Below are 27,090 nucleotides of genomic sequence, written 5' to 3' on the forward strand. Positions count from 1 at the left end.
CGAGGCAGCAACAGCATGCTGGCTAGAGAGGAGTGGCAGCCACGTCTCCGCCGGTGCCCCCTCCTCCCTCTGCCCAGCCGCTGTTCGAGCTGAGCTGTCCAGCTTGCAGCCACCCTCATCCCCGGAGCCACAGGGTGGGCTAAAAATAACCCGAAGACCAGCCATCATCCAGGGTGCAGGTGCTGGCCGAGGACACAGGATCCCAGGGACCCCGTGTGGAGGACCAGGCAGAGCACTTCTGTCCCTCACTCTGGCCCCACCCAGGCTCTCGTCCCTCCTCCCTGTTAACCCCTTTTGCCTCCTCTCCCGGGAGGGCCTGAGGAGGTCACTTGTCCTGGAGGAAACTCTGCCACCAGCCTCAAGATGGGCCGCTGCAGCAGGAAGGTCCTTCAGGCTCTGAGTTTCCTGTGGCTGCTGGGTGCCAGCTCTGCCCAGGGCACCTGGGAGGCAATGCTGTCGGCCAGGCTGGCCGAGAAGTCCCGAGTAAGTGCCGGGATGGGTCGAGGGGCCTCTGGGGGTGGGGGGTGGCCCAGGGGACACAGGTCCTCAGATGCTGTGGTTTCTCAGCAGTGTGGGAGTCTCCTCTAGCTGAGCTGTAGCGAGTGGTAGGCAGAGGGGACTCGGTGCCCTCCCGAGGACACCCTCCTGCCAGCAAGGAGTCAAGAGACACGTCTGCCCCACAGGGAGGCTTTGCTTTTGAAGCTTAACTGAAGCATCCTTCTTCCTGGAAAGCAGAATCTAGGCGTTTGGTGTCTCCCCCCTCCTACCCCCACCCCCGCCCGGACTCCCTGGCCCCCACCCCCCAGTGTCTGAAGCCTGGCCACGGTGCCTTACTCAGGCAGGAACCACTTAGTGGGAAGTATGCTGGCAAAGCTCTATATGGCAACCTGCAGGTACAAGCTGAGGAGACCCGCTCACCTTGAGGGTGAAGCAGACAGCCTGGAGACAAATAACCGCGAAATCTAGGAAAGTTCTGAGGAGAAAGCCAATGAGACCTCGGTGGGAAAGCCTCAGTGGGGCCCTGAGGCTGAGTCTAAGTGAGGGCTGGTCTTTGGCTGTGTGACTTCAGGCACGTTGTTTGACCTCTCTGGACACCAACAATCTCCTCTGCAAAAGACAGAGTGATGTGTTCCTCTCAGCAAATATGTAGAGATGTGTGTGTGTGTGTGTGTGTGTGCGTGTGCGTATGTGTGTGATATACATGTATGTGTGTTTACAGGTGTGTGCAATGTATGTGTGTGCATATACATGTGTGTGCAGATGCCTATGGAGGCTGGCAATTGGCGTCAGTTGTTTACCACGATTACTCCATTTTGTTTCCTAAGGCAAGGTCTCTCACTGAAGCCAGAGTTCACTAGGTGGGCTAGTCTAGCCGGCCACCTTGGCCTGACATCAGGCCTGCCTCCCGAGCCCTGGGCTACAAGTGTCTGCCGCTCCTGCCAGCTCTTACTTGCGTTCTGGATGTGGCAACTCCAGCCCCATGCTTTCATGGCAGGTGCGTTATCCACGGAGGCATCCCCCAGCTCTAGTGTTCTGATGGCCTCTGTTTGGCAGGCACTGTCCTGGGTGGGGGGACTCGTCTGCCCGCTGCCTGCCTGGGGCGTCTACACAGCAGCGTGGCCAGCAGAGCATGAATGAGGGGAAGGAAGCCCTGGGGTGTGTTAGCTTTTGAGCACTGAGGAGACAGATAACGAAGGAAGGGCTGGGGTGGGTAAAAGGGGGCACCCTCCAAAGGAGCACAGGTCAGGGGGACAGCACCCTCCACACACCTGAGCAGATGTGTGGCTCGGAGTGCAGAAAGCGCTCAGGACTCAGAACGCCTGGGGTGTCTCACCGGCTTCAAATCAAAGAATGGTGAAGGGCCAATGCGTGGCTCCTGGGAGGAAGGCAGCCTCCTGGGGCTGGGGCTGCTGGACTCCCCGCCGGGTTCCGGCCGTCAAGTCAGCACCTGGAACATTCTTGTGCATGACTTGCAAACAAGTGCGATGGGAACAGAAGAGTCAGCTTGTTCAGCCCTGCCCAGGAGCAACAGGAGGGTTCTGGGGTTGGAGACATTTAACGTGGGGCTTTGAAGGGCAAATATGAATTTGCCAGATCAAGAAGCCTGGAGCTGGGGTATTAATCTGTACTGAGGCTGATCTGGGCTGAAGATCAACACCCTCGGCTGGCTGGATGTTCTTAGCAAGAGACAGGAAGTCACCGGAAGGGAGTCAGGGAGCAAAGTAGTTGGAGATGAAGTTCATATGAGACATGAACAACCACCAAAGGCTTCCTGGAAGAGGTGGCTATCCTGAAGGGAGCCTGAGGAAGGATTAAGAATTGGGAAGAGCCGGGCGGTGGTGGCGCATGCCTTTAATCCCAGCATTCGGGAGGCAGAGGCAGGCGGATCTCTGTGAGTTCGAGGCCAGCCTGGGCTACCAAGTGAGTTCCAGGAAAGGCGCAAAGCTATACAGAGAAACCCTGTCTCGAAAAACCAAAAAAAAAAAAAGAATTGGGAAGAAAGGGAACATTCCTGGAAGGCTCAGCATGAGCTGAAGATCAGAGGCCAGAGGCCATCTAGAGGGGGGTCAGGGTGGGAGGAAGGCCAGCGGGAGGGGATGAGCTCTGAGGAAAAAGGCTTTTTCTGCTCTTCCCAGATCCAAGCTCTTTGTATCTTGCACTGCCCTTGGACACAACCCCTGGGCTTTGCATTATCCGCAGACATGGGCCCCTCCCTGCTGCTCAGACAGGCATAGGTGATAGAGTGAAAAAAAGTGGGGGGAGAGAAGATACCCTGGGGAAGGCCAGGCTGTGACTCAGAGGCTCGGCTTAGAAGTCCTCATGCACAGACCTCTCAAGAGCTGTGCAGCCTCGGGCCACTCGCTGCCCCTCTCTGGGTTTCAGGCTATCCTTCAACCTGAGCGTAACCAGGAGAGATGTGGCCCACATGTGCTTAGAGGCAAGACGCTCCCATAGCCTCGCTCTCCTCACGCAGCTTGGTGCTGACCCTTGATGGCTGTGGGCTGGTCAGGGCTGGGGACCCCATCTGCAGGTATCTGGAGCAGACTTAGCCCTAAGGGAAGCCATTTTTTATTGAGAACAGAGTGAGTCACAGTTAAATGTTAACTCCAGTATATCTATGACGGATAATTCATTATAGCCTGGTCTGGAATGTTCTCTAAAGACTTGTGTGTTGAAGGTCTGGTCCCTAACATAGTAATGTTAAGAGAAGGGGCCCGTGGGAGGTGATTGACAGGTCAGCGCTCTGGGGACTGGATGGGTTATTCCCCTCATGGGCTTATACCTGGATAGACAGTCAGGACACTAGCGTGGCCTGAGAACTTGAGGGGGTGGGGTCTGGTGGAGGAAGTAGCTCACTGGGGTTGTGAATTTGAAGGGATCATCTGTCCCTGCCCTTTCCTCTCCACTGTCTCCCCACTTTCCTGACAGCATTAAGAGTGAGACCTCAGAAATCCTGAGCCCAAAGGCGCCTTCCTCCCTCCAGGTGACTTGCGCAGGTATTTGGTTACAGTGCCCGAACGGAATGCCTACCTGCTCACAGTTGGGAGGGGCACTCAGAGGGCTTGGCTATTTTATTGTCCTCACTGCCTCTGTGGACTTGTGGGGGGGTAATGAGGTGATGCTGTTTATTTCTCCTCTCCGCATGGCCTGGAGTCAGCCACACTAGAGTGGACAGCCCAGGTCACAGAGGTGAGATTTTTTTTTTTTTTTTCTGGTTTTTTGAGACAGGGTTTCTCTGTGTAGCTTTGCGCCTTTCCTGGAACTCACTTGGTAGCCCAGGCTGGCCTCGAACTCACAGATATCTGCCTGCCTTTGCCTCCCGAGTGCTGGGATTAAAGGCGTGTGCCACCACCGCCCGGCCGGTGAGATGTTTTTTAAACCCTGCCAGGCCATGGCTGGCCACATCCTTGCCCTGGTTCTTCTCACCTCTGAGCTTCTCACCTCCACCTTCAGTGGAGTGGCTTGTATATGGGGACTGGATTTCCCCAGACCAAGGCCTGTTCATTTCCTGAGTGACTCCCAGGAGGGGAGAGACAGGAACACTAACCCTGTCTTCCCATGAGAAGCCCTAAAAAAAAAACCTAGGGATGCTGGGTGGTGGTGGCACACACCTTTAATCCCAGCACTCGGGAGGCAGAGGCAGGCAGATTTCTGAGTTCGAAGCCATCCTGGTCTACAGAGCGAGTTCTAGGACAGCCAGGGCTACACAGAGAAACCCTGTCTCGAAAAAGAAAAAAAAAGAAAGCCTAGGGTTGTCGTCTGTCTGAACTTCAGTTTCCACATCTGCAGTGTGGCATCCAACAGCAGGTGCTTTGTGGGTTCAAGAAAAGACCAGAGTTGAGGCTGGAGAGGTGCCTCAGAGGTTAAGAGCGCTGGCTGCTCTTCCAGAGGATCTGGCTTCAAGTCCCAGCACTCTCATTATGGTGGCTCATAACTGAATGACTCCAGTTCCAGGGGATCCGACGCCCTCGTCTGGCCTCTGCAGGCACCACCAAGCACACACTGGTTCACAGACATACATGTAGGTGAAATACACATAAAAATACCCAGATCTTTGCTCTGTGCCTGGTACCACTTTGTATGTGCACACACACACACGCACAAACACACCTACACACATTCATGCATACATCTGTGTGTGTTTGCATATGTATGTATACGTTTGAGTGTATGTATGTGCAGGGATGTATGTGTAACTATTATGGGTGTATGCTTGCATACATGTGTATACATATATATGCACATATGCATATGTATGTTTGGAGTGTGTGTGTGTGTGTGTGTGTGTGTGTGTGTGTGTGTAACCTATGAAGGTACCTGGAGCCCACGACAGCTGGGACTGAGGGCAATGGCCGTCACAGAGGCCGTCACCAGACATTCGTCATCTCAGCCTCTCCTCTCTCCCTGGAGCCCACCTCCCGTGCTTGCTTTCGGGGTATCTTGGCTGTACTCTTCACTCCTGTGGTTCTTATCAACAAGATTTGTTTACTTTTTCACTGGCTGCTTTTGTAGAAGACAAAAGAAGCAGAGGGTTTGCTCCAGGGTGGGTCTCACTTGCTTAGTGTCAGGGGGAGGGTCCGCCCACGTCTGGAACTCAGCCGAGAGAAGACAGGGCGGTGTCTTGGGGTCCAGCCCAGAACTCCTCAGATCTAACTGAGAGCCCAGCACATACAGGCTCAGGCAGAGGATGCCCATGTCACCCAGAGCATAAAGGAAGCCATGGAAAGTTCTAGAGGGGCATCGTATGTGCAGTCGACAGCGAGCAACCCTGCTCCAGCTGAAGTCTTCGGAGCACCCCTCTGGGAAGGGCCTGCTGTGGAGGCCCAGTGCATCCTCACACTGAGCCCCAGCGCCGCGGGCCAGGGAGGTGCTTATTTTTAGATCTCTGACGTCTGAATTCCCGAGGAAGGGCAAGTGGGGCTCTGAGGAAAGTTGGCTTTCTTCCTCCACCACGCAAACCAGACCTGGAGGACATTTTTATTGGTCTAGCTATGAAGTCTCTAGAACATTCCAAAGAAGGGCAAAGCTCTCTTGTGGAATGAAGGGGTGGAGCGTGTAGGGGAGGCCTGGGGTGAGGGCAACTTTGCAGGTGGGGTGCCAGCTCCCTAGGTGGGGGTCACTCCACAGTTCTCTCTAATACAGCAGTACTGATACTTACCCTCAAAAGATCCAGACGGCCCAGAGCTGGAGGGTTGAGGACAGTCCATGCTCCGTCTTCCTCCACACATCACTTATCTGTGTGGACCTCTGCTTTTTCATGAGCCCTGTCCACAGCACATGTGTTTCTTTTTATTCACATTGTTTAAAAATGTTTAAGTTGAGTTGAACCTCACATGACATAATACATTTTTTTATTTTATAGGAAACAGAATCTATGTAGCCCAGGCTGGGCTCGAACTCCCTATGTAGCTGTGGATGACCTTAAACTTCTCATCTTCCTGTCTCCACCTCCTGAGTGCTGAGGTTGCAGACATGTACACCACATCCAGTTTATTCAGGGCTGGGGACTGAACCCTGGTTTTTAAACATGCTAAGTGAGCACACTACCAACTAAGCTTCCTCCACAGCCCAAGACAAACTATCGGTGTGTGTGTGTGTGTGTGTGTGTGTGTGTGTGTGTGTGTGTGTGTGTGTGTGTGTGTGTGTATCTATGTGTCTGTATGTGTATCTGTGTGTGTATCTATGTATGTGTGTGTGTTGTGTTTGTATGTGTATATCTGTATTTGTGTATATCTGTGTGTTTGTGTGCACACACAGTGCTGGGCGGTCACCAGCTCTCTCTGCTCTCAAGTGTTTCCCTCCCTCCCCCAAAGGAACCCCATACCCAATAAGCACTCACTTCCATTCTCCCAGCAGCCTCCCCAGGGCTCTGTCTCTGTGGGTTCCCTGCTCTGGGTCCCCTGATGTGTGACGGATTCACTCTGCACACGATCTACATCTGACGACGGGTGGCAGGTTTGTGAATGTGGCTGGTTCTTGTCCTTCCCCCACGGCCCATGTGATGTTCCACCCTGCAGACGACCCATCACTTGTCCATCCCGCCTCCTCTGGCTATTCGAGGACACTGAACTTGAACCTGCTGATTCTTCCCTCTCAGGCCCAGTGAAGGCAGAGCCTTGATTCATTTCCTGTGGGTGGCATCTACCAAAAAGGGCTTTGTCAACCCATACAGGTACCAGAATCTCCAGGTTGGCTGTAGCCACCGGGTTATTGAAGAGCTTAGGGGAATTGCTCTACTCAGGTCTGGTGTGTGGAGCTGAGAGACATCTGAGCGGTACCCAGAGCTGGTGTTTGAGGCTCCACTAGGATAGTCCTTAGTGCGGATGAAGGCTGGACATCACGGGAAGGGGGTGCCAAGGCCCTCATGAAGGATGCTGTCATTCTGGCTGAGCCTCTGGCTTCTGTGAGGGATTTGACATGCGCTTGTTTCGTCTCCAGCCGGGCGGCAATGTAGGCTGGAGAGAAGGGTAGGTTACGGCCACAAGCAGGCTTGGGAACGAGCTGTTTCTAGAATGTCCCTGGATGAGGGTGACAAACAGCTAACTGTGCCCTGAACCGGGGCTGTTCCCCAAGATGGTGGAAACTGGGGTGTGTGAGATGAAGGATCCTCAGGGCCAGGCTCTGGAGGAGTCAGGGTGATCCAACCTGCTTCTGTCTATGGGGAGCCACAGCTTGAGCAAGATGCCTTTTCTAGTCCCGAGCCTCTGTTTCCCCATCTGTAAAGTGGGTTGGTAACACCCACAGTGGGGCGTGCTGCAGGCTCCTGAGTGGGCTGAGAACTTGACAAGCTCTGCTTCAGGCCACAACCGTGAACCAGATGGCCCAGGGTCTGAGTCTGGAGCTTTCTCTGGGGTGGTGACCATGTGCCTCAGTTTCTTCTCTGTGTGACAGTGCCAGCAAGAAGGACAAGGCCACACCAGGCAGTTGTCCGAGAGTGGTGTGAGCGCAGAAGCCCTGTCTCAGTGCTGGAGTCCCTTTCCCACGTGCCCACATCCCCTAAGAACTCTGCCACAGTGAGGTCATCACGTCACCACTGCCCTACTGTCTGTGGGTCTGTCTCTGAACCTCCTCTGTGCCCAGCTGGACCAGAGCTCCGGGGGCCGGGGACACGTTTTTCTTTTTTCTTCTTTTCTTTTTTAAAGACTTTATGTCTATGGGTGTTTTGCCTGTGTGCATGTCTGGGCATCATGTGCATCAGTGCCCACGGAAGCCAGGAGAAGCTGCTGTATCCTCCGGAACTGGAGTTACAGACAATTGTAAGCTGTCGTGTGTGTTCTGGGAATTGAACCCTGGTCTTCTGTAAGAGCAGCCAGTGCTCTAACCACTGGGCTATCTCTCCAGCCCCAGGCTTCTTTTGAACCTGTCTTAGCACCACACCTCAGTCCATGGCGTCAGGGGTGTCTAGCCGATCACTCCCTGTGAGTGATGTGTGGGAGGGAGGCAGGGAGCGATGAAGGACTTTGATGTGAGTTGGACAGAATGTTATAGAGAAGGGAAGGGAGCCCCCTGAACCCACAGAGTCAAACTCGGTAGAAACAGTGGTGATCAGTACTACCATGGGTTCTGAGCTGGGCACCTCACAGGCTAGGCCTTACCCCAACCACAGCAACTACCGCTATTGTGCCCATTTTGAAGAGGAGGAAAACTGAGTCTCAGGTAAGTTAGTGATTTCTTTTTCCTGGAGAATCGATCCCACAGCTCCAAGGTTCAACCCCAGACTGGCCTGATTCTTTAACCTGAGCCCTTAATCCCAACTCCGTCAGCCTTGACCTGTCCCCAGCTTTGGTCCCATTCCTCCTGAGTCTGCCTAAAGGTAGACCCGGCTCTGGGGTTCAAACATAAAGAATGAGCAAAGGGTGTCGGGAAAGTAGCAGGTAGAGGGGGCAGCACTGTGAAGAGCAGGACTGGTGCAGATCATAGGTATTGATGGCATCGTGGCAGCCTCTGGAAGACGACTCATGGGCTAGCCCTATCTAGTCTTTAGGGTGTGGCGTCCTAGTATGATAAGAACGCACAGAAACAGACACACTTATACATACACAGATGCGCACGCATGCACGCGCACACACACACACACACACACACACACACACACACACACACACACACACACGAGTACATCCAGGAGTGACAAATGGCTGGATGGGGTGTTGCACGTGAGCAGAGTACATGAGTGACCATCCAGGCAGGTGTGGATGGCTGGCAGGGCACAACCAGGACGTCTGGGGAGGGCAGGGGGCGGGAGGAGAGGGGCTTGGGGAGCCAGTCCTGGCCTGACCCTTGGGGCTGCCAAGCCTTTAATCTGGGACCGGGAGCTGCAGAGCACACCCTGCGTTTCTTGGAGTCCCTCAGATCTCAGGAAGAACCTTTGTCGAGAGCTTTTCTAAGTGTCACGTTGCAGGTCACGGAATGTTCTTCAAAACTGTTTAACTGGGGCCCCTCAGCTCTTGATCCCCCACAGCGACCCTCTGTGGTCAGGAAGCAGCCTAAGGTGCCTCTCTCCGCCCTGGGGAACAGGCTTGTGTTCCCGTGGGACAACAGTGGCCAGCATAAAACCAGTCTCTCCGCAGACCCCTCACTCGGGCTGCCTCTGACCAACTAATGAGACAGGGGCCAGGGAGAGAAGAGGCTTACTGCTGACCCCCGGGCACCACGGTGCCTGCACATGGGACCTACTGGGAAGAAAACCCATCACCTCCCCTGCCAGTACCCAGTGGCTCTCAATCCCCCTCCGAAGGGGGCCGGCGTGGCTGTCATGGTGGATCAGGATTAGTGTTGGTGAGCCTGAACTCGATCCAGTTCACTTAATCCTGTAGATGATGGATGTGAAGTGGAGGGTGAGGGGTTATGTCCCCTGCCAGCAGTTTCCAAGCAACTGGGGACAGTGTACGAACATGAGAGACAGAGAGGGGCAGGATGCTGAAGACTGGAGACTGCAGGGCTCAGAAGCCCCCCACAGGTCTCCCTTGAGTCTCTGGGGACCTCTAACCTCAGACCTTCCTCTCCATATCCACCAAGAGTCACTTAGCAATGCCTTTCTCTTATCATTCCTTTCCTTCATTTTTGTGTGTGTTTGGGGGTTAGATGTATGTATGGGTGTTTATGGGTAGTCTTGTATAGGTGGGGGATAGATGTGTGTACGTGTATGGGTAGGTGTTTGTAAGTGTGTGGGAAGTGCAGGTGTGGGTACAGGTGTATGCATGTGTGTGGACACCAGAAGACAACTTCAAGTGTTCCTCAGGCTCTGTTCACCTTGGTTTCGGTTTGTTTGTTGTTGTTGTTTTTAATTTTTGAGACAGGGTTTCTCTGTGTAGCCCTGGCTGTCCTGGAACTCACTCTGTAGACCAGGCTGGCCTCAAATGCAGATTTCCACCTGCCTCTGCCTCCTGAGTGCTAGGATTAAAGGCGTGCACCACCACCACTGCCCAGCTCTCACCTTGTTTTCTGAGACAGGGAGCTCACAGAGACTAGGCTGGCCTGTCTCTGCCTCCCAAGCACCAGGATACAAGCACTTTTCAGTGGGCCTGGATTTTTACGAGGGTTCTGGGACTCGAACTCAGGTACTCACACTTGCAAGGCAAGCTCTTTACTGAGCCCCCTGCTTTTCACAGATTGAATGAGCAGTCTGTGCCAACAAGAAGAAACAGGTTCTCTGGGCGAAGCAGGCTATCACCAGAGCACCCTCATCTTAGCTGCCCCCACCCTGTGCGCCAGCTTTGGGGCAGGAAACCGAAAGCCACGGCCTGCTCTGATGCCAGCTTGGGGGCATCCGGAGCAGGATTTATTCCCTGTGACCAGATGCCCCCTGCGGGACATCAGCAGTAGTGCATGGTGTTCGCAGCCTCAGAGATGGCAGCACAGAATGTGTGCATGGGGCAGGATTGCACCAGGAAGATCCATGCCTCTGCCAGTGACGGGAGGCCACCTTCAGGAGGATATATATGCTGAGGGCTGGGAGGTGATCCGGCCAGAAGACAGACGTGGAGCAGTCTTCCAGGCAAAAGACCAGTTTGTAGGAGTGGCCACTGGTGGCACTGAGCTAGCTTCCATCCAGGGACAAGCGCCACCCTGGGCACTGCTGTGCCTTTCTCGGTGTGTCTGGTCATCGGAAAACCCAGAGAGAGAGGTGCTGTGTTGTCCCCATATGGAGAAGGGTCACACAGCAGAATGCTAACTCCCGGGACTCAGGTTTGAAGGACCAGGACTACAGAGCAGAACTGGATAGAACTGGATGGAGCAGAACACGGTTAAACACAGGAAAAGTGCTGTTAATATTAAAGATGGGTTCTGATGCAAACAACCCAAGAAGTTTGGCACTGGAGTCTTTTGACTGTTGTTAGACCCTTCACTGTGCTGGACTTGTCTCATGCATCCCAGCTGCTTTGAACACTCCACAGATGCCACGAAGAAGGTGCATGCAGCCACAGCTGCATGCTGCTGAACTGAGGGCACTGCACACAGCCACAGCTGCATGCTGCTGAACTGAGGGCATTGCACACAGCCACAGCTGCATGCTGCCAAAGAGAGGGCCCTGCACACAACCTCGACTGCTTGCTGCTGACACACAACTCTGGCTCCAGCAAGCACTATCGTAGCCAGAACGCTTTTGAACAGCTTGCCCTGGACCTCTTGCCCACCACAAGCCTCAACAAACTCCAGCAGCCATTTTCAACTAGAAAGGAAGCATTGGGGAGGTGGAGAAAGGAGGATCAAGGTTGTTCTTAGCCACATAGCAAGTTCGAGGCCAACTGGGATACATGAGACCCTGTATATAAAAAAAGGTGGAAGAAATGCATAATTCAATCACCAAGTGTGGATCAATGCCACTATTTTGAAACATCTCCTTCCCACCTTCTTCCCCCCCCCATGCATATGCACGAAACACATACGTTCTGACTAATGCATACACACACATAGTCAAGACCTGATGACATAAGTCACTTTGTTTATCTGTACATGTGTGCATGCTACCTGTGTGTGTATGCGCATGCCACCTGTGTGTGTATGTGCATGCCACCTGTGTGTATGTACATGCCACCTGTGTGTGTTAGCGTGTGTGTGTGTGTGTGTATATGCGTGTCTCTATGTGTGTGTGTGTTAATGTCTAATGATCCTCCCTCCTCACGTCCCATTTCAAGTTCCCTCATGACACTGTGACCAGCATGGGTGGAGTCTTGTGACACCAGCAGCCTCTCTGACTCCCCACACCAGGCATTTGCTTTGCCTGGCTTTGGGTTAGTGTAGCAAATGAGGGCACACAAATGTTCTCAGGTGACCTTTCCACCTCCGTGTTAGTGTGTGAGACTTGTCCAAGATGTTTGTGATTATATTTGGTGTGTGATCCATGAATACTCAAAGCTCTAGACATGTGGATAGACTATAAAAAAATATGGTTGTTTTTGTTTTTTGTTTTTTTTTCGAGACAGGGTTTCTCTGTGTAGTTTTGGTGCCTGTCCTGGATCTTGCTCTGTAGACCAGGCTGGTCTTGAACTCACAGAGATCCACTTGCCTCTGCCTCCCGAGTGCTGGGATTAAAAGTATGCGCCACTACCACCTGACTAAAAATACATGTTTATACAGAAATATACATGTATAGAATCTGCATGTGTGTTTACATGTACACCCATGTATGTGCAAACACATGTAGACAGAGGAGAGCTATCATATAGGGATCGTACTTAGTATGTAGACTGTTGCTCTTCCACACACTCCCCAAATACCTTCCTTCTACAGCTTCTTCCTCTTCCCGTCCCTCTTCCCACCCCTCCTCCCATCCCTCCTCCCATCCCTCCTCCCACCCTCCTTCCTCCATTCTTCCCTCCCCTCCTGCTTCCCTCTTGCAGCCATCTCTTTGGGGACTCACAGAGAAACAGCCAGTCAACCCCAGAACTGCTCCATTCACCGACCCACCCTGGCAGCAGGCTCCGCCCAGGGAGGAAGCTCGGGCTGGGAGCCCAGGCCGATGCCCTTCCACTATGTCCCACAGGCTGAAGAGGGTACGCCAACAGGCTCCCGGCAGCCCCGTGCAGACCGCTGCCCACCACCCCCACGGACGCTGCCCCCAGGTGCCTGCCAGGCCACACGCTGCCAGGCCGACTCCCAGTGCCCGCGACACAGGCGCTGCTGCTACAACGGCTGTGCCTACGCCTGCCTGGAGGCTGTGCCACCTCCACCAGGTAAGCTGAGCTGGGCTCAGGGGACAAGGGGTCAGCTGGACCCAGTGCCAGCCTGAGGAAGGGAAGGAACTGGAGCTGTGTGTTCTGAGCTCCCCTCAGCCCAGCCCGGGTGCGCTCACCTGCAGCCTTCAGCCGCACCTCTGCAGCATCTGCTGGGTGCAGCTGCCTCATGTGCATGCATGGAGCCCCCAGCATGGAATACACACATTCCAGGGACAGTGTCACCACCACGAGACTCCACCCTTTTAAAAGGGGTGCAGTCTGTAGGACGGCTCAGTCTATAGGAGTGTAGGGGATAAAGGGGTCAGGGCACCTGCAACCAAGCCTGGTGACCTGAGTTCAGTCCCTGGAACCCATATGGTGGAAGGAGAGAACACACTCACCCAGGCTGTCATCTGGCCTCCACATGTGCTCACACCCCCAAAATAAACATTCTAAATACACATTTATCTTTATATCCAGGGTGGGAATGTAGCTCCGTTGGTAAAGTGCTTGCCTAGCAAGCCCAAAGCACTGGGTTCGGTTCCCGCCACTGTGTAAAGCAGATGTGGTGGTACACACTTGAAATCCCAGTACTCAGAAGGTAGAGGCAGGAGGATCAGAAGTTCAAGGTCATTCTCGGGAATTCAAAGTCTGCCTGAGCTACAGGGGGCCCTGTCTCAAAAAAATAAAAGTAATCAAATCCAGACTGAGGACTTTTCTTTAAAATCCCTGGCCAGTGCCCCATGGCCCTAGTGCCTCTAGATTTCCCCTAGGCAACCCTTGCATGCAGGGGTGGAACCCTGATCTGACGCCTGGGTGCTCCTAACGTTTCCCCTGGATACCTACAAGGTTCATTCCTCCACAGCCCTCAGACCCTCCTCCGAGAGGGTGCTCCCTTGCCAGCAGCCCCTCCTCCAGCAGGTCCTCCCCCCCCCCCCCCCGCCCCTTCCCACTGTTCGAGGCTGCAGAAGTCTGGGTTTACTGTTCTGTGTACCTAGTGTCCCCCACGTGGAGTCAGCCCAGCAGGGCAGAGTGTGGGCTGCCCTGCTGTTTTCCGTATCCCAGTACTGTGGTCTCTGGACCCATGCATGGCACTCGGTGAACACAGATGCATCCTCCGTTCCTTTCCTGGCAGCAGGAGTGGCTACAGCAGTTAGTGATGCTGACAGCAATGGCATCTGGTCCACATCCCTCAGCCTCAGTGCTCGGCTGTGCGATTGGGGGACAGGAGGGTGGCGGTGGCCTGGATGCTGCAGGCCTGTGGCATGCCCCACAGGGCGACGTGATGGAGCCATCCGCACCCTCTTCTATGGGGTGACACGCCCCTCCCTCAAGGCTGGTCACATCGAACTGCCCCGGGAAGGCCTCCATCTCACCCAGTTCTCTGTCAGTTCTAGACTGGCTGGTGCAGCCCAAACCCCGATGGCTTGGCGGCAACGGCTGGCTGCTGGATGGTCCTGAAGAGGTGTTGCAAGGTACCTGGCATGGATCCCCAAGTCGGAGCCGGCCCTCTTCCTCGCTGGGGTCTGTGGCCTGTGCAGAGAACCAGCAAGGCTCTCCCTGACAACGGGTCTCCTTCCTCAGTAGAGAATGAGAAGGGAAGGGGTCTGGAACCCCTAAAGTCTTAAAGGGCCTCGTTGCCACCTTAATGTGGGTGGGGCATGGAGGGCAGTTTCTTAAAGGAACCACATACAGGCCTGAGGCCCAGGGGTTTACAGAGGTAGGGCTGCACATGTGTGCATGCCGCTGGACCTGTGGCTTTGCACACTCTCATGTGGACCATCTCCATCAGGGTATGCTACACCTGTTCTTGTGGATGTGGCTGAATGTGGTGTGTCTGTGTATAAGCACATGTGTGCAAAAGCATGTTTATGTGTGTTGATTGTGGGTGTGTTGTGTGTACACACGTGGCTGTAGCTGTGAGTGCATGTTTCAGGGTATGCCAGTGTACTTGTAATCACATGTTCTTTGGGGGTTGGTGTGTGTAGGATACCGTGACTGTGTCCGTGTGCACTGGGTGCTGGTGGGAGGTGGTTCTCAGAGTTTTTGTAAGACACAGATGCAGCCTGGAGTCTGCAGGTGGGAGGTGGCCTCTCTGGGTGCACATGTATGTACAAACATGGCCTAGGGTCTGAGTGTACATGTATGCACTGTGTGAGAAGCACAGACGTGGCCTGGTATCTGGGCGGGGCTAGAAATCGGCCTTTCTGGATGGGGTGCACTGTCTGCCCCCCAGGTCTGCCATCTGAGACCTGGCCCGTGTCCCTCCGCAGCAGAGGCATGCAGCACCACCAAGGATGGGGCGGAGCCACTACTCTGTCCCTCAGGCTATGAGTGCCACATCCTGCGGCCAGGGGACCCAGCCCAGGGCATACCCAACCATGGGCAGTGTGTCAAGCAGCGCCGACAGACAGGTGAGTGCTGCTGCTCCGCTCTGCCCCGGCCCCGCCCCACCTGTCACCTGTCACCCTGTCACCCTCTCACCAGAGCCTGGCTCAGAGTCCCCTTGCCCCACTTCCTGCTCCCTCTGTGTCCTGCTCCCACCTGTCACCCCAGCTCTGTGTCTGCTACCTGGGTGACCTTGGGGTCAGTCTCTTCATCTCTCTGAGCCTCAGTTTCCTCCCCTGTACAATGGGGACCACTTCCCGTTGTCACGGGAGCAGGTGACAACAGCTGTGTAGGGTTCTGGGAGTGGAGCCAGGCTGCCACAGGTGTTAGGGAACACTGGATCTTGTGTGCCCATCTCTAGATTTGTCTTTAGCCCCACAGAATTTGAGTTTTTAAAATCTGTTACGATTGTGTGTGTGTGTGTGTGTGTGTGTGTGTGTGTGTGTGTGTGTGTGTGTTGAGGGAAGAGCAAGGGAAGGCACCATGGCGCACATGTGGTCTGTGGACAACTCTGAGGAGCTCAGTCTCTCCCGCCACCCTTGTGCAGGTTCTGGGACTCGAACTCGGGTCATCATCAGGCTTGGGCACACAGCAGGCCCCTTTACCTGCTGAGCCATCTATGAGGCTCAAACCTCATAGAATCTGCACTGTCTGAGAACCCTTGCTTCTCAGATGGCAGTTGGCCATCGTGAACATCCATCACAGAGGTCGTGGATGAAACAGCGAATCACAAACTCTCGTCTGTGTGAAATAGGCCGAGAGCAGAGTGGTCAAGCTTGGAGTCGGGGTTCTGTAAGGAACAACCAGGCTAACCCACACACATTATGACCACTGTGGCTCCACCATTCTTCCCATGTATTACTGCCAATTCCTAAACACCAGGGCACAGTGAGGGGGGTAGTGGGGATGGACCTGCAGGTGTAGAACACCAGAAGGCAGGCAGCCTTCAGGGGCTGCAGGACAGAGGGATGTCTTCCATGAGAGGCCCCAGCTGGGCTGAGGATGCTTCATACACTGGAAGCCCCTATCCCTGCCTCTTTCTGGCAAAGTCTCATGTAGCCCAGGCTGGCCCAGACCCTCTACTTACTATAGCTAAGAATGGCCTTAAATTTCTGATTCTTCTGCCCTAATGTACTGGGATTACAGGCCAACACCATACGCTGCTGTGCTGGGTTGCGCACAGGGGGTGGGGTGAAGGGCTTTGTGTAGCGAGGCAGCACTCTCCAAACTGAGCTGCATCCAGGCCCCAGGAAGGTCCTTCTGGTCCCTGGTCTTTTTTTTTTTTTTTTTAAACCAATTTATTTATTCTTATTTTTATTTGCATTGGTGTTTTGCCTGTATGTATGTTTGTGTGAAGGTGTCAGATCTTGGAGTTACAGACAGTTGTGAGCTGCCATGTGGGTGCTGGGAATTGAACCCGGGTCCTCTGGAAGAGCAGTCAGTACTCTTAACTGCTTAGCCATCTCTCCAGCCCCTGGTCCCCTGATCTTGCTCATTTGATTCTATGACTTCTAAGACTGGTGTAAATCAAACCAGTTCAGACCAGATCTAGGGAGTCTGAACCCAGTCCAGATGGATGCATTTCCTGGGGGAAGCTGAGCGTAGAGATCAGGCTATCCAACAAGACCACACCAGAAATGTCCAAGCCCAGGAAAGAAGTGTAATGGAGGCAAGAATACAGACTTGGAACTTCAGAAACAGCTTTCAGCTGCTTCCTCTTTCCTGGGTGGCTTTGCTCTGTCCCCGGGACTTTCTTAGCCTCAGTTTTCCTATCTGTAAATGGGATTTGGGGTGGTAATGTAGTAGTTACCACAGGGGCAGGTTCTGAAGCTCGGTGAGTATGTGCCACCTCCAGCCCTGGTACAGTAAGAGGGAGGAATCAGGTCGGGAACGTACCCCACCAGCTGCAAAGGGCATGTATGTACCTGAGGATGCACCTGTGAGTGAATGCACCTGTGTGTGCTTGCACCTGCCCATGCCCATGTGTGCTGTGCATGCCTCCCCTCCCCCAGGAACACCTCCAGCCTCCCAGGTGGAAGCAAATTCTCCCAGCCTTGACCTCAGGGCTGTCACTCAGGAATAATTGGTGGTAATTATGTCTGAGTTTGGAGTCATCTTAAAGTCCCTCACCTTCCTTTAGGGCAAAACTCTCAGCAGAGCATAAGAACACATATGTCACGGTAACTGAGAGAAAGAGTTAAAAAAAAAGTTTTTTTAACTGCATATTCAGAGAATCCCAGACTTGCAGAAAAGCTGCAGGAACATTCCTGGGACCACCTCCAGGCCCAGCACTATTCAAACATTCTTCTCCCTCTTTTTCTCCATAGAAATGGATGCATGCACTTTCTTGGGCCATTTGGGAATTAATTTCTGGGGCTGGATAGATGGCTCAGTGCATAAAAGCCCTTGCTGAGCAAGCATGAGGACCTGAAAAAAAAAAAAAAAAGCTGAGAGCCGAGTGTGGCCAGGTGTGAAATCCCACCACTGGGGTGGGTCAGGCCGATCAGGAAGATTGCTGATCGCCAGCCCAGCTCCAGGTTCAGTGAGAGACCCTGCCTTAAAGGAATAAGGTAGAACATGATAAAGCAGGACACCCAATGTTCTTCTATGGCTTCCAAGCACACACAGACATGTACACCTATACAAACATAACATGTGCATGCATACACACACACACACACACACACACACACACACACACACACCTGTGTGCATGCACACACACAATAAATTGTGGGCTCATGACCACTCTAAGGCATAGTCTTCCCTGCTACCAGCTCTCCTGGGGTCAGAGGGTCAGGCCAGCTTTATGATCCGGGCAGTAGTTTCCAAACATTTTGGTCTCAGGTCCCCTTTGACCCTCAAAATAATGTCAAAATATCTGCGCAACACTGCAACTGGAAACTGATTAACACGGCCCCCTGAGAGCCTGCAAGCTTTCTCTTCCCGCTTGTTTTCCAGAGGGGCGGATCCTGAGACAGAAGCTTCACAAGGAATATCCAGGTGAGAGGGGAGAAGGCACTCTTTCTCTTTCTCTGCAGAAGACACAAGGAAAGGAGGCAAGCCTTTAAGTGACAAAGAAAATATCCAAGTCCAGGGCTGAGCTAGAGGACAAAATGGCAGTTAGGTCTGAGAAATAAAGCCGAGCCCTGTCATTATGATGCTGGGCAGGACAGATGTGAGCCAGAGAGGTGATCAGGGCAACCATGCCCTCACCCTAGTGTCAGAATCTGGGGATGGGGACAGTTATGTCTCTGCTACCCTCACTCAGGGAATTGGAAGAGATGACCTTCATCCATCTTCCTGGTTGTTCGTTTATCTGAGAATACATACATACATCCATTCATTCATCCCCCTATCCATTCTTACATCCACCCACCATCCCGTCTACCTACCCACCTACCCACTATCCATCTACCCATCCATTGATCCATCCATCAATTCATCCATCCATCTCTCCATCCATCCATCAATTACCCATCCTCCCATCCAGTCTCCTATCCATCCACTCACTCACCCATCCACCTACTCACCCACCCATCCATCCACCTCTCTTTCCAACTACCCTTTTATTCATTCTTCCATCATCTCTTCATCTATCCATCCCTTCTTCCTTGCATCCCTTTCTGATCTCCCTTTCTCATCCACGCATCTACCCATTCACTCATCCCTCTATCTATCCTTTCTTCTACCCATCTACCCTACCTATCCACTTTTATCTATCATTCTTTCATTCTTCATCATTCATCTATCCACCTGCCCACTCATTCCTCCATGGATCCACCACTCACCTACCCACTCATCTACCTGTCCATCACCAATCCATCACCCTTCCATCCACACAGCATGTTGTTATCAGGCACTGCTCACCATTCAGGGCTGGAGGCTGTGGCTCCATCTGTAAACACAGCGAACCCAGTTCCTGTCACAGAGTAGCTCAGGCAGGAAATTCAAATACTCATAAAGTCTATGTGGTTATTTCATGGTACCGGTGACAAAGGCTCCAGATGTCACATGCCAGATACCATGAGGACCTTTTAGACCAGAAGAGTTTCTAAGGAGAAGAGCTTCCTAAGGAGGGATCAAGATAACTCAGCCTCTGGGATTGGAGCCCCTGGCAGTGGAAGGTTATGTGTGATGATCGGGGGAGGTGTGGCCGTCCCCATGGCTGCAGTGTGTGACGGGTGAGCTGTGGATTAGGTAGGCAGGAGAGCCAAGGATAAGGCTCAGAGATAGAGCACCTAGTGTGTCTGAGGCCTTGGGCTCAGTACTGCTCCAGGATGCTAAAGAAGGAGCAGAGACATGCAGGCAGGGACCCTGCTGGGGCAAAGGGAGAGATGCACCTGCAGACTGCCACGCTGTGCCAAGGCATCCATCCAGACTACCTCTGGAGGTCACAGGGGGCCCAGGCGGGGATCTGAGCAGAACATCTGTCCCGGCAACTGGGTTCTTGTTGCAGAAGGTGACTCCAAGAATGTGGCGGAACCTGGAAAGGGACAACAGAGGCACTTTCAATGAAGCCAAGACTGGCAGGTAAGCGGAGGTGAGATGGATGCTTAGACAGCCATCGTCCCCATGTTGGCCACATGAGGGCGACATCAGAATGTCACAATCCCTCCAGATTCCCAGTAAGTCAGAAGCAGGATCTAAACCGAAGACCTGGCTGACTGTGGCCTCCACGCTTAGGCCAGTGGTGCCTCCAGTGCCTCCCAAATCTTGCCTTCTCCCCTATTCGGCCAGACAGTGCTGTAGGGAGCACCTGTCTGACGGCTGTCGTGCCAGCACCCCCTGGCTCAGCATGGCTTGTGGCATCGACCAAACTCTACCGCTCAGCAGTAGCTGGTAGTCTGCACTATACACCGCAGGGGACAAATCCCATAGATGAGGCTGACCTCCTGTTAGAAGGGAGTCTACACCAGCCACCGGGTAGATCAACAAGGAGGCCACAGGTATAGCAGGGACTGTGCCAGGAATGACTAGCAGGGTGCAGGAGCTGGCTCCAGTGAGAATGAGGGAGGACCCAGAGGGGCGGGGGTCCGACACTAAGCTGGTAACTGAAATCTGCGGATGAGGAGGTACTACCTGGGATAAGAGGCTGGAGGACAGGTGCACCAGGTGGAGGGAAGTGAAGATTGTGGTTCCCACAATGCATCACTTCAGCTGTGAGGAGCCACCGGGAGGCTACTGAGGGGACAGGGGATGTCAAGGAGGCTATCTGCACAGGGGTCTGTCCGGCAGAAAAGTACAAAGGTGCCATGTAGCAGCCACCAGAGGGTCCCCAACTTCAAATCCAAGAACCCTCCCAGACTTCAGCAAGCTCACAAAGCAAATGGCAGCCATGACCATAGCAGTTCCCTAGGGGTTATTGAAAAGGAAGCAGGTTCCAGCTTCCAGGGTATCCTGGGCTAAATCCCTGGTAGACTGTGGAACAGGCAGAGACTGATGCCAGCCTGTCTGCTGTCTGAAAATGACAGGAGCCAGCCTCGGTGTGTGTCTGATAAAGTTCAAACCTGCAACTTTCACCAGGGCCTTGTGGCCCAGGCTCAGCATGGTCTTGAAGCACAGCTGAGGATGGGTGGATGTTCAGACGCGGGAGCCAGTGGGACCTGGCTGTAAAGCTCCGCTCTCTACTGTGTAGCCTTAAGTGAATGACTCAACTCTCCAAACCTATTTTCCCCTCTATAAAATGAGTATGATGGAAATGGATGGTCAGTAGCTAATCAGGGGCCAGAGACCTCTCAGGGGCTTGAGGGTTTCTCCTTCAAAGAAACACATCTTTCTGGTGCTCCTGATGGGTCCAGGGCAGACGAAACTTTAAAAGGCCTGTGCTGTTTGTCCTGCCCACAATCGACTCATATGTAGCCTTTCTCCTTTTTCTTCCTTTACAGCTTTTGAGGGACCCCCTCCCATGCTTTCCACATGCTAAGCCTTGGAAACAGGAAAAGAATTTGACCCCAGACATCACACCCAGTTCCACAGAAGAGAACTCTAGAGCTCCTAGGAAATGGGACTCTAGACTCCCAACACCAGTGTGGCCCAGCCTGGTGTGGTAACTTGAGGGGAAGCCCCTGACAAGCTCTGGGTCCCTGCTCAGCACCCTGGTCACACAAGCCTGCAGCTTTGAGGTGACTTTTACAGATTTGGACTGTGGAAGACATATATCCAATCCAATTGTTCCCAAAATAAATTCTCCCACCGCTCATAGTGGAAAATGAACTCCTTTATCAAACTTGAGCCACAGCTGTTTTTCAATTTTGTGTTACATTTATTTATGTGTGTACGCACATCTGTTGCAGGGTTTTCTGAGACCACCACGGCCAGCAGAGTAATGATCCTCGGGAGGCAAGAAGATAGTTTAGTTCAGTATGACTAAGTGCCTGGTGCTGGCTCACACTTCAGGAGTCTGGCGGCAAGTAGTTTATTTTAGGCATATTTAAGCACAGCACAATTTGGTGAAAACTTTTTTGGCAATAATTAGCTCAATCCTGAGTGCACACTAAAGCAAAGATGTGTCTATATCAAAACTTTTTGTAAAGTACATATGACACTTTCCATAAAGATAGGCTCTGTAGATTGACAAGCTCACAGAAAAGGTCTGTGGAAGGATCTGGTGTGGTCTCAGGCACACAGATAGTGAAAAGGTCACCAGGCTATTAACCACATCCCCTCCCAGCCTTCTGGACGGATAACAGGTTATGCATCCCTTCCTTTGAAAGAACAGCCCTATGTATTTAGTCTTCCAGGTTCCCCTGGTGCTTATCTGTGAGGACAAGGACCTCTGTGCCTCCCACAGTCTGCAAATGTGTGGAGGTCACCATGTCTCGGGAACTGAACTCGGCTGAGCGGGCTTGGTGTCAGCATCTGATCTACTGAGTCATCTCAAGACAGAGTCAGGGCTTTAACTGTCATGTCCTCAGAGGTGCCATGCTAGAGGCTCCCCGTTGGTGGTTGGCCAGGAGCACAGGGATGCTGTGCCTCCCGAGGCCAGAGTCCTGAGTGCATCATCCCCACAGCAAAGAGGGGCACTGAGAAGTTGGGAAGAGAAGGTGAGCTGGGATCGGCCCCAGGCCAGTGGCCTCCCCTGGGCCAACTCCCTTAACAAGGACTTCCCTGTAGGAGCAGACTTAATTAAACAATCTCTTTGTGCTGTGGTCCTGCTGACCTTGGCCCGGTCCTGGCTGGGGTTTTCTATCAGCCATTCCAGTTTTAACTCCCCACACCTAGCTTCTTTTTCTTTCTTTCTTTCTTTCCTAGAACATTCTCACAATATCAGTATACTGGCTGATCTAAGGAAAAAGCAGGTTGGTCCCCTTCGGGTGGCCAAAGGGCAGAGTACACTGCATCTATGACCCCCAGGGAGGGTCCTCTTGTGCTGCTACAGAGGACAGTCACATGATCCTGGGTAAAGCAGACCCCTGTCCCCAGAACACTCCTTTCTACAGGCACAGTGACCTAACTCGGCAGAGTCAAGGTAGTGCACTGTGTCTGTGCCTTCGGTGCTGTGAGATAAGTGTGGGAGAAAGCCATTCATGGACTGGGGGTGGGGAGAGCAGCTGGAGAGGGCTTCCCAGAGGTGGGGAATGTCTGAGCTAAGTTTCTGAGTGTTGGTCTCTGGGGCTGCCATCCCAAGTGGTCACCAGCCAAGTAATTAAAGACAGAAGAAACACAGCACATGACTGAGCCTGGCTTCAGAGCCTGACCCTCACCCCGTGGCCTTGGGCAGCTTCCCTGGCCTGTCCAGTCTTTAGAACAATGAAAATGGCACCTCCCCCTGACTACTATGGGATGAAGTGAAATGTCAGGGGTAGAAAAGAGAGTGGGTTAGACAGATCTGAGGGGAGGAGAAGGAGAAGAAGAAAGGAGAGAGGGAGAGGAGAAGGGGGGGGCAGCTCTTGACCACGTTCCAGGACTGGCTTCTAACCCACATGACGTCAAGGCAGTGACTCCAGGGTCCTCAGTAGCTGGCTCCCTTGACTTTGGTTTGGACTTGCTCAATGGGTTTATCTTGTTTGTAAGCAACAAAATTCAAGCAATACAACCTCTGGGTTGGGACAGGCTGGCAGGTGGGCTCTGTGAAGTCTGTCAGCACCTCCTTGGATCTACCTGCTGGGAATCTCCTGTCCTGGACCCTGAGACCAGGGAGAGAAAGTCCAGCAGGCCACAGTCACAGGCAACAAAGGAGCTTGTTGGACAGGCACAGCCACGTCCCCAGTCCACACCTATCCCACACCTGTCTCTCCTGCTCACAGAGACTCTGGGTTCTCACCAGGTCACACTCAGAGTGGTTCAACAGGTGCCTGGAGATGGGCAACACCCTGCCCATTAGATGAAGGAGTGCCGCCCTAGCCAGTCTTGGAGACGGGGAAAACCGAGGATCAGGATGACTATCTCTCATTTCACTAGTCACAGCTGAGCCATGGAATACCTGCTCACCACCTGTGTGTCATCAGCAGCCAGCTGCCACAAAAATGCCACAGAAAGCCTCCTGCTCCTGTTACCCAGGCTCCAAACAAGAAGTCAGAATGTCCCCTCTGTGAAATCAACAAGATTTATTACTAACATATTTCAAATATAAACTGTTAGATTACGCACCTGACCCTTTAATATTATGAACCAGGCTGGGTGGTGGTGGCACACGCCTTTAATCCCAGCACTCGGGAGGCAGCGGCAGGCGGATCTCTGGGAGTTCAAAGCCAGCCTAGTCTACAGAGTGAGTTCCAGGACAGGCTCCAAAGCTACACAGAGAAACCCTGTCTAGAAAAAAAAAAAGATTATGAACCAGACTCAAGATTATATGAAATCTTAAAGAGACTGGCTTATTTAATATTTATTTCTATATTTGTATATGTATGTGTGCACATGTATACATATATGCATGTTATGTATACATACACATGCCTATATATGTGTGTATATAGTTTACAGCTGAAGGAATAAGGCCACCAATGAGTTTGCTGTTCTTATTTACTGTCCTGATTAGTTTCTTGGTCAACTTGACACAAGCTAGAGTTATCTGGGAAAAGAAACCTCAACTGAGAAAATGCACCTGTCAGAGTGGCCGATAGACAAAGCTGTGGGCCACTTTCTTGATTAAGGATTTATGTGGGAGGGCCCAACCCACTGGGAGACATTGCTACCCGTGGGCTGGTGGTTCTGAGTTCTAAAGAAGGCAGGTTGAACAAGCCATGAAGAACAAGCCAGTGAGCAGCGCCCCTCCATGGCCTCTGCTGGAGCTCCTGCCTCCAGGTTCCTGCCCTGCTTGAGTTCCTGCCCTGACTTCTCTCAATGGACTCTGACCCAGAATACGTATGCCAAATAAGCCCTTTCCTCCCCAGATTTATGTTTGTTTGTTTGTTTGTTTTCGAGACAGGGTTTCTCAGTGTCGTTTTGGTTCCTGTCCTGGATCTCTCTCTGTAGACCAGGCTGGCCTCAAACTCACAGAGATCCACCTGGCTCTGCCTCCTGAGTGCTGGGATTAAAGACGTGCACCACCACCGCCCAGCCCCCAGATTAGTTTTGGTCTGTGTTTTATCACAGCGGTAGAAAGGGAGCTAGGATTCTTACAGAGCATGGGTGAAGGGTTACAGGCACGTGGGTGACACCAGAGCAAACACATCATTGAAAAGTCTCACCCCACCATGGATGACGCCTTCCTCTTAACTGCACACACAGATGGAGTCTCCTCTTTGGTTCCCTTCCACCCTCTATTTACTCCAGCACCTCCTGAGGCCATGTGCAACTGGCCCAGTATCACAGGCAGCCAGAAAGGGGGTGTGCACAGCCAGGGGCCCAGTCTCATGGGGAGGCGAGGAGACAAAGGTCTCCTTGCTCCCTGACTCTGCTTTTCATAAGTTCAAACAGTGCACAATTTACCAACATAATATGCATTACAGCCCCAAAGGCTAATGGAAGAACCTGGAGCTTGTGGGCTCCCATAATGGCTCTCCATTGAGATGCACACAATATGCAGTGATGTCCCCTCCCCAGCCAGGTCCCAGGATGGCTCCACACTACAGATGCACTGTAGGGGTCAAGAGATGCTCATCCTCCACCATCGGCTGTGTCCATTACAGCAGCATATGGATGGAGGCCCCGAGCTCCCCTCGCTGCCCAAGCACACCTGCCAGCCCAGTTGGGTCCCCCAGGTTCTCCAGACCAGGGATGCTCAACGTCCTGAGTTCAGTCCCCAGCATGGAATAAACTGGCTTCTTATCCTAGCAGCTGGGAGGTAGAAGCAAGAGGGTCAAAAGCTCTATTTCATCCTTGGCTACGTATTAAGTTAAGGTTAGCCACAGGTCTCTCATTTGGTTATCTAGCAACAGACCATAAGCATCTACTGTGTACCAGATACACTTCCAGAGGCTGGGGTGTCACTGGGAAAAGGCAGATCCTTGCCTGGCTCTCATGGGGCTGACAGCCCACGGGGGACAGACAGTTGGCAGCACTCTAAGTCACATGGGTGGACAGAGGTGTTCTGGGGGAGCACATGGGAGCTCAGGAGGGAGAGATGAATGTGTATGCTGTTTCTTTCTGGTGTTTTTTTTTTTTTTTTGTCTTAGGGTTTCTATCGCTGTGAAGAGACACCATGACCATGGCAACGCTTATAAAGGAAAGCATTTAATGGGGACTGGCTTACAGTTCAGAGGTTCAGTCCATTATCATGGTGAGGCATGGCGACATGTAGGCAGACATGATGCTAGAGAAGGAGCTGAGAATTCTACATCTTTGATCCACAGACAGCAGGAAGACTGAGACACTGGGCATGGCTTGAACATATGTGAGACCTCAAAGCCCACCCCCACAGTGACACACTTCCTCCAACAAAGCCATACCTACTCCAACAAAGCCACACCTCCTAATAGTGCCACTCACTATGAGCTTATGGGGGCCAGTTACATTCAAAGTATCGCAATTTTGGAATAATTACAGGGTTACTGGAGAGTGCCGAGATGGCCCCCAGATCTCCAGAGGCAGAGAGGATGTGCAGGTATGAGGAATCTGTCTCCTCGACAGTTATGTTTTCCCCGGCTGTGGCTATGGGGCATGTCAGAGCCAGAGACACAGTCTGACTTCAGGGCAAGTGTGTGGTCTGTGCCATTGGCTGACTTGTATGGGTGTACATGACTATCATCTCCACCCGAACAGAATGGCCCATAACACCCATAGAGGTGTCCCCAGCTGTCCCTAGCCTGGCTTCCTGTGTCTGCACTGCAACTCCATGTCATTTCAAGGACAGTACATAAGAAGAGACCCACAACAACAACCTTCTGAGCCACAGTATCCTCTATTGATCTCCCTTACTCTGTTCTCTCCCTCCCTCTCTCCCTCCCTCCCTCTCCCCATCCATCCCTTCCTCTATGACAGAAGGTAAAGACATTTTCTCTGATTCCATGATCATGAGCCTCATTTTATTGAGATGCATCACCTTCCTTCTGGAATATTCTACAACCTCTTCCTGATGCCTGATGGCTACATTGTTTGAAGAAATAAACCAGTGACTTTCTGGAACACTTTTCTTTTGGAACTGGGTGTCCCATTGTGTAACACTGTGAGGTGGCCATTACTGACTCAGACTCAGAGCTGTGATCACCCAGACTCCTGAGACCCTTGGTAGAATGGGGATAGAGGGGGCTGGAGAGATGGCTCAGCAGTTAAGAGCACTGGCTGCTCTTCTAGAGGACCCGGGTTCAATTCCCAGCACCCACATGGCAGCTCACAACTGTCTGTAATTCCAGTTCCAGGGGATCTTACACCCTCACACCAATGCACATAAAATAAAGTTAAAAAAAAAAAAAGAATGGGGATGGGGGGGACATCAGACCCTCACCTGAGATCACAGCCACCTGCTGGCCCAGCTGTATGTGGCTCTCCTGGAGACACTAGAGTGAGTGTTCAGGAGGAGAGGGCTGACTGGATGAAGACTCATCTGTGCATCACCCATGCTGGGGTGGGAATTGTTGATGGTGTAGCTACCTTCGAGGCAGCCATGTTTCTGGAGATAATCCCAGTACACTCACACTCACCAGCTCACCAAGCTGGACAT

The 27,090-nt window shown here is 52.6% G+C and overlaps 1 protein-coding gene across 4 annotated transcripts; it reads left to right on the plus strand.

Annotated features, from left to right (window-relative positions):
* Wfdc1 (WAP four-disulfide core domain 1) lies at window positions 1-26,534 on the plus strand. Of its 4 annotated transcripts, none has more exons than XM_042277774.2 (7): window positions 3-483; window positions 12,488-12,677; window positions 14,051-14,134; window positions 14,933-15,073; window positions 18,009-18,050; window positions 19,507-19,580; window positions 25,607-26,534. In XM_042277774.2, exons 1-6 carry the CDS (start codon window positions 364-366, stop codon window positions 19,563-19,565), a joined length of 636 nt encoding a protein of 211 aa, XP_042133708.1. In that variant the 5' UTR covers window positions 3-363; the 3' UTR covers window positions 19,566-19,580; window positions 25,607-26,534. The 4 variants fall into 4 exon arrangements, with proteins under 4 accessions (XP_076428327.1, XP_042133708.1, XP_042133707.1 ...); XM_042277773.2 differs by lacking the exon at window positions 25,607-26,534 and adding an exon at window positions 23,317-23,752; XM_006990169.4 differs by lacking the exon at window positions 25,607-26,534 and adding an exon at window positions 20,936-21,281 and having other exon boundaries at window positions 8-483.
* Window positions 26,535-27,090: the final 556 nt, after the last annotated feature.

This window comes from Peromyscus maniculatus, chromosome 5 (genome assembly GCF_049852395.1).
Source record: "Peromyscus maniculatus bairdii isolate BWxNUB_F1_BW_parent chromosome 5, HU_Pman_BW_mat_3.1, whole genome shotgun sequence".
NCBI lineage: Eukaryota > Metazoa > Chordata > Mammalia > Rodentia > Cricetidae > Peromyscus > Peromyscus maniculatus.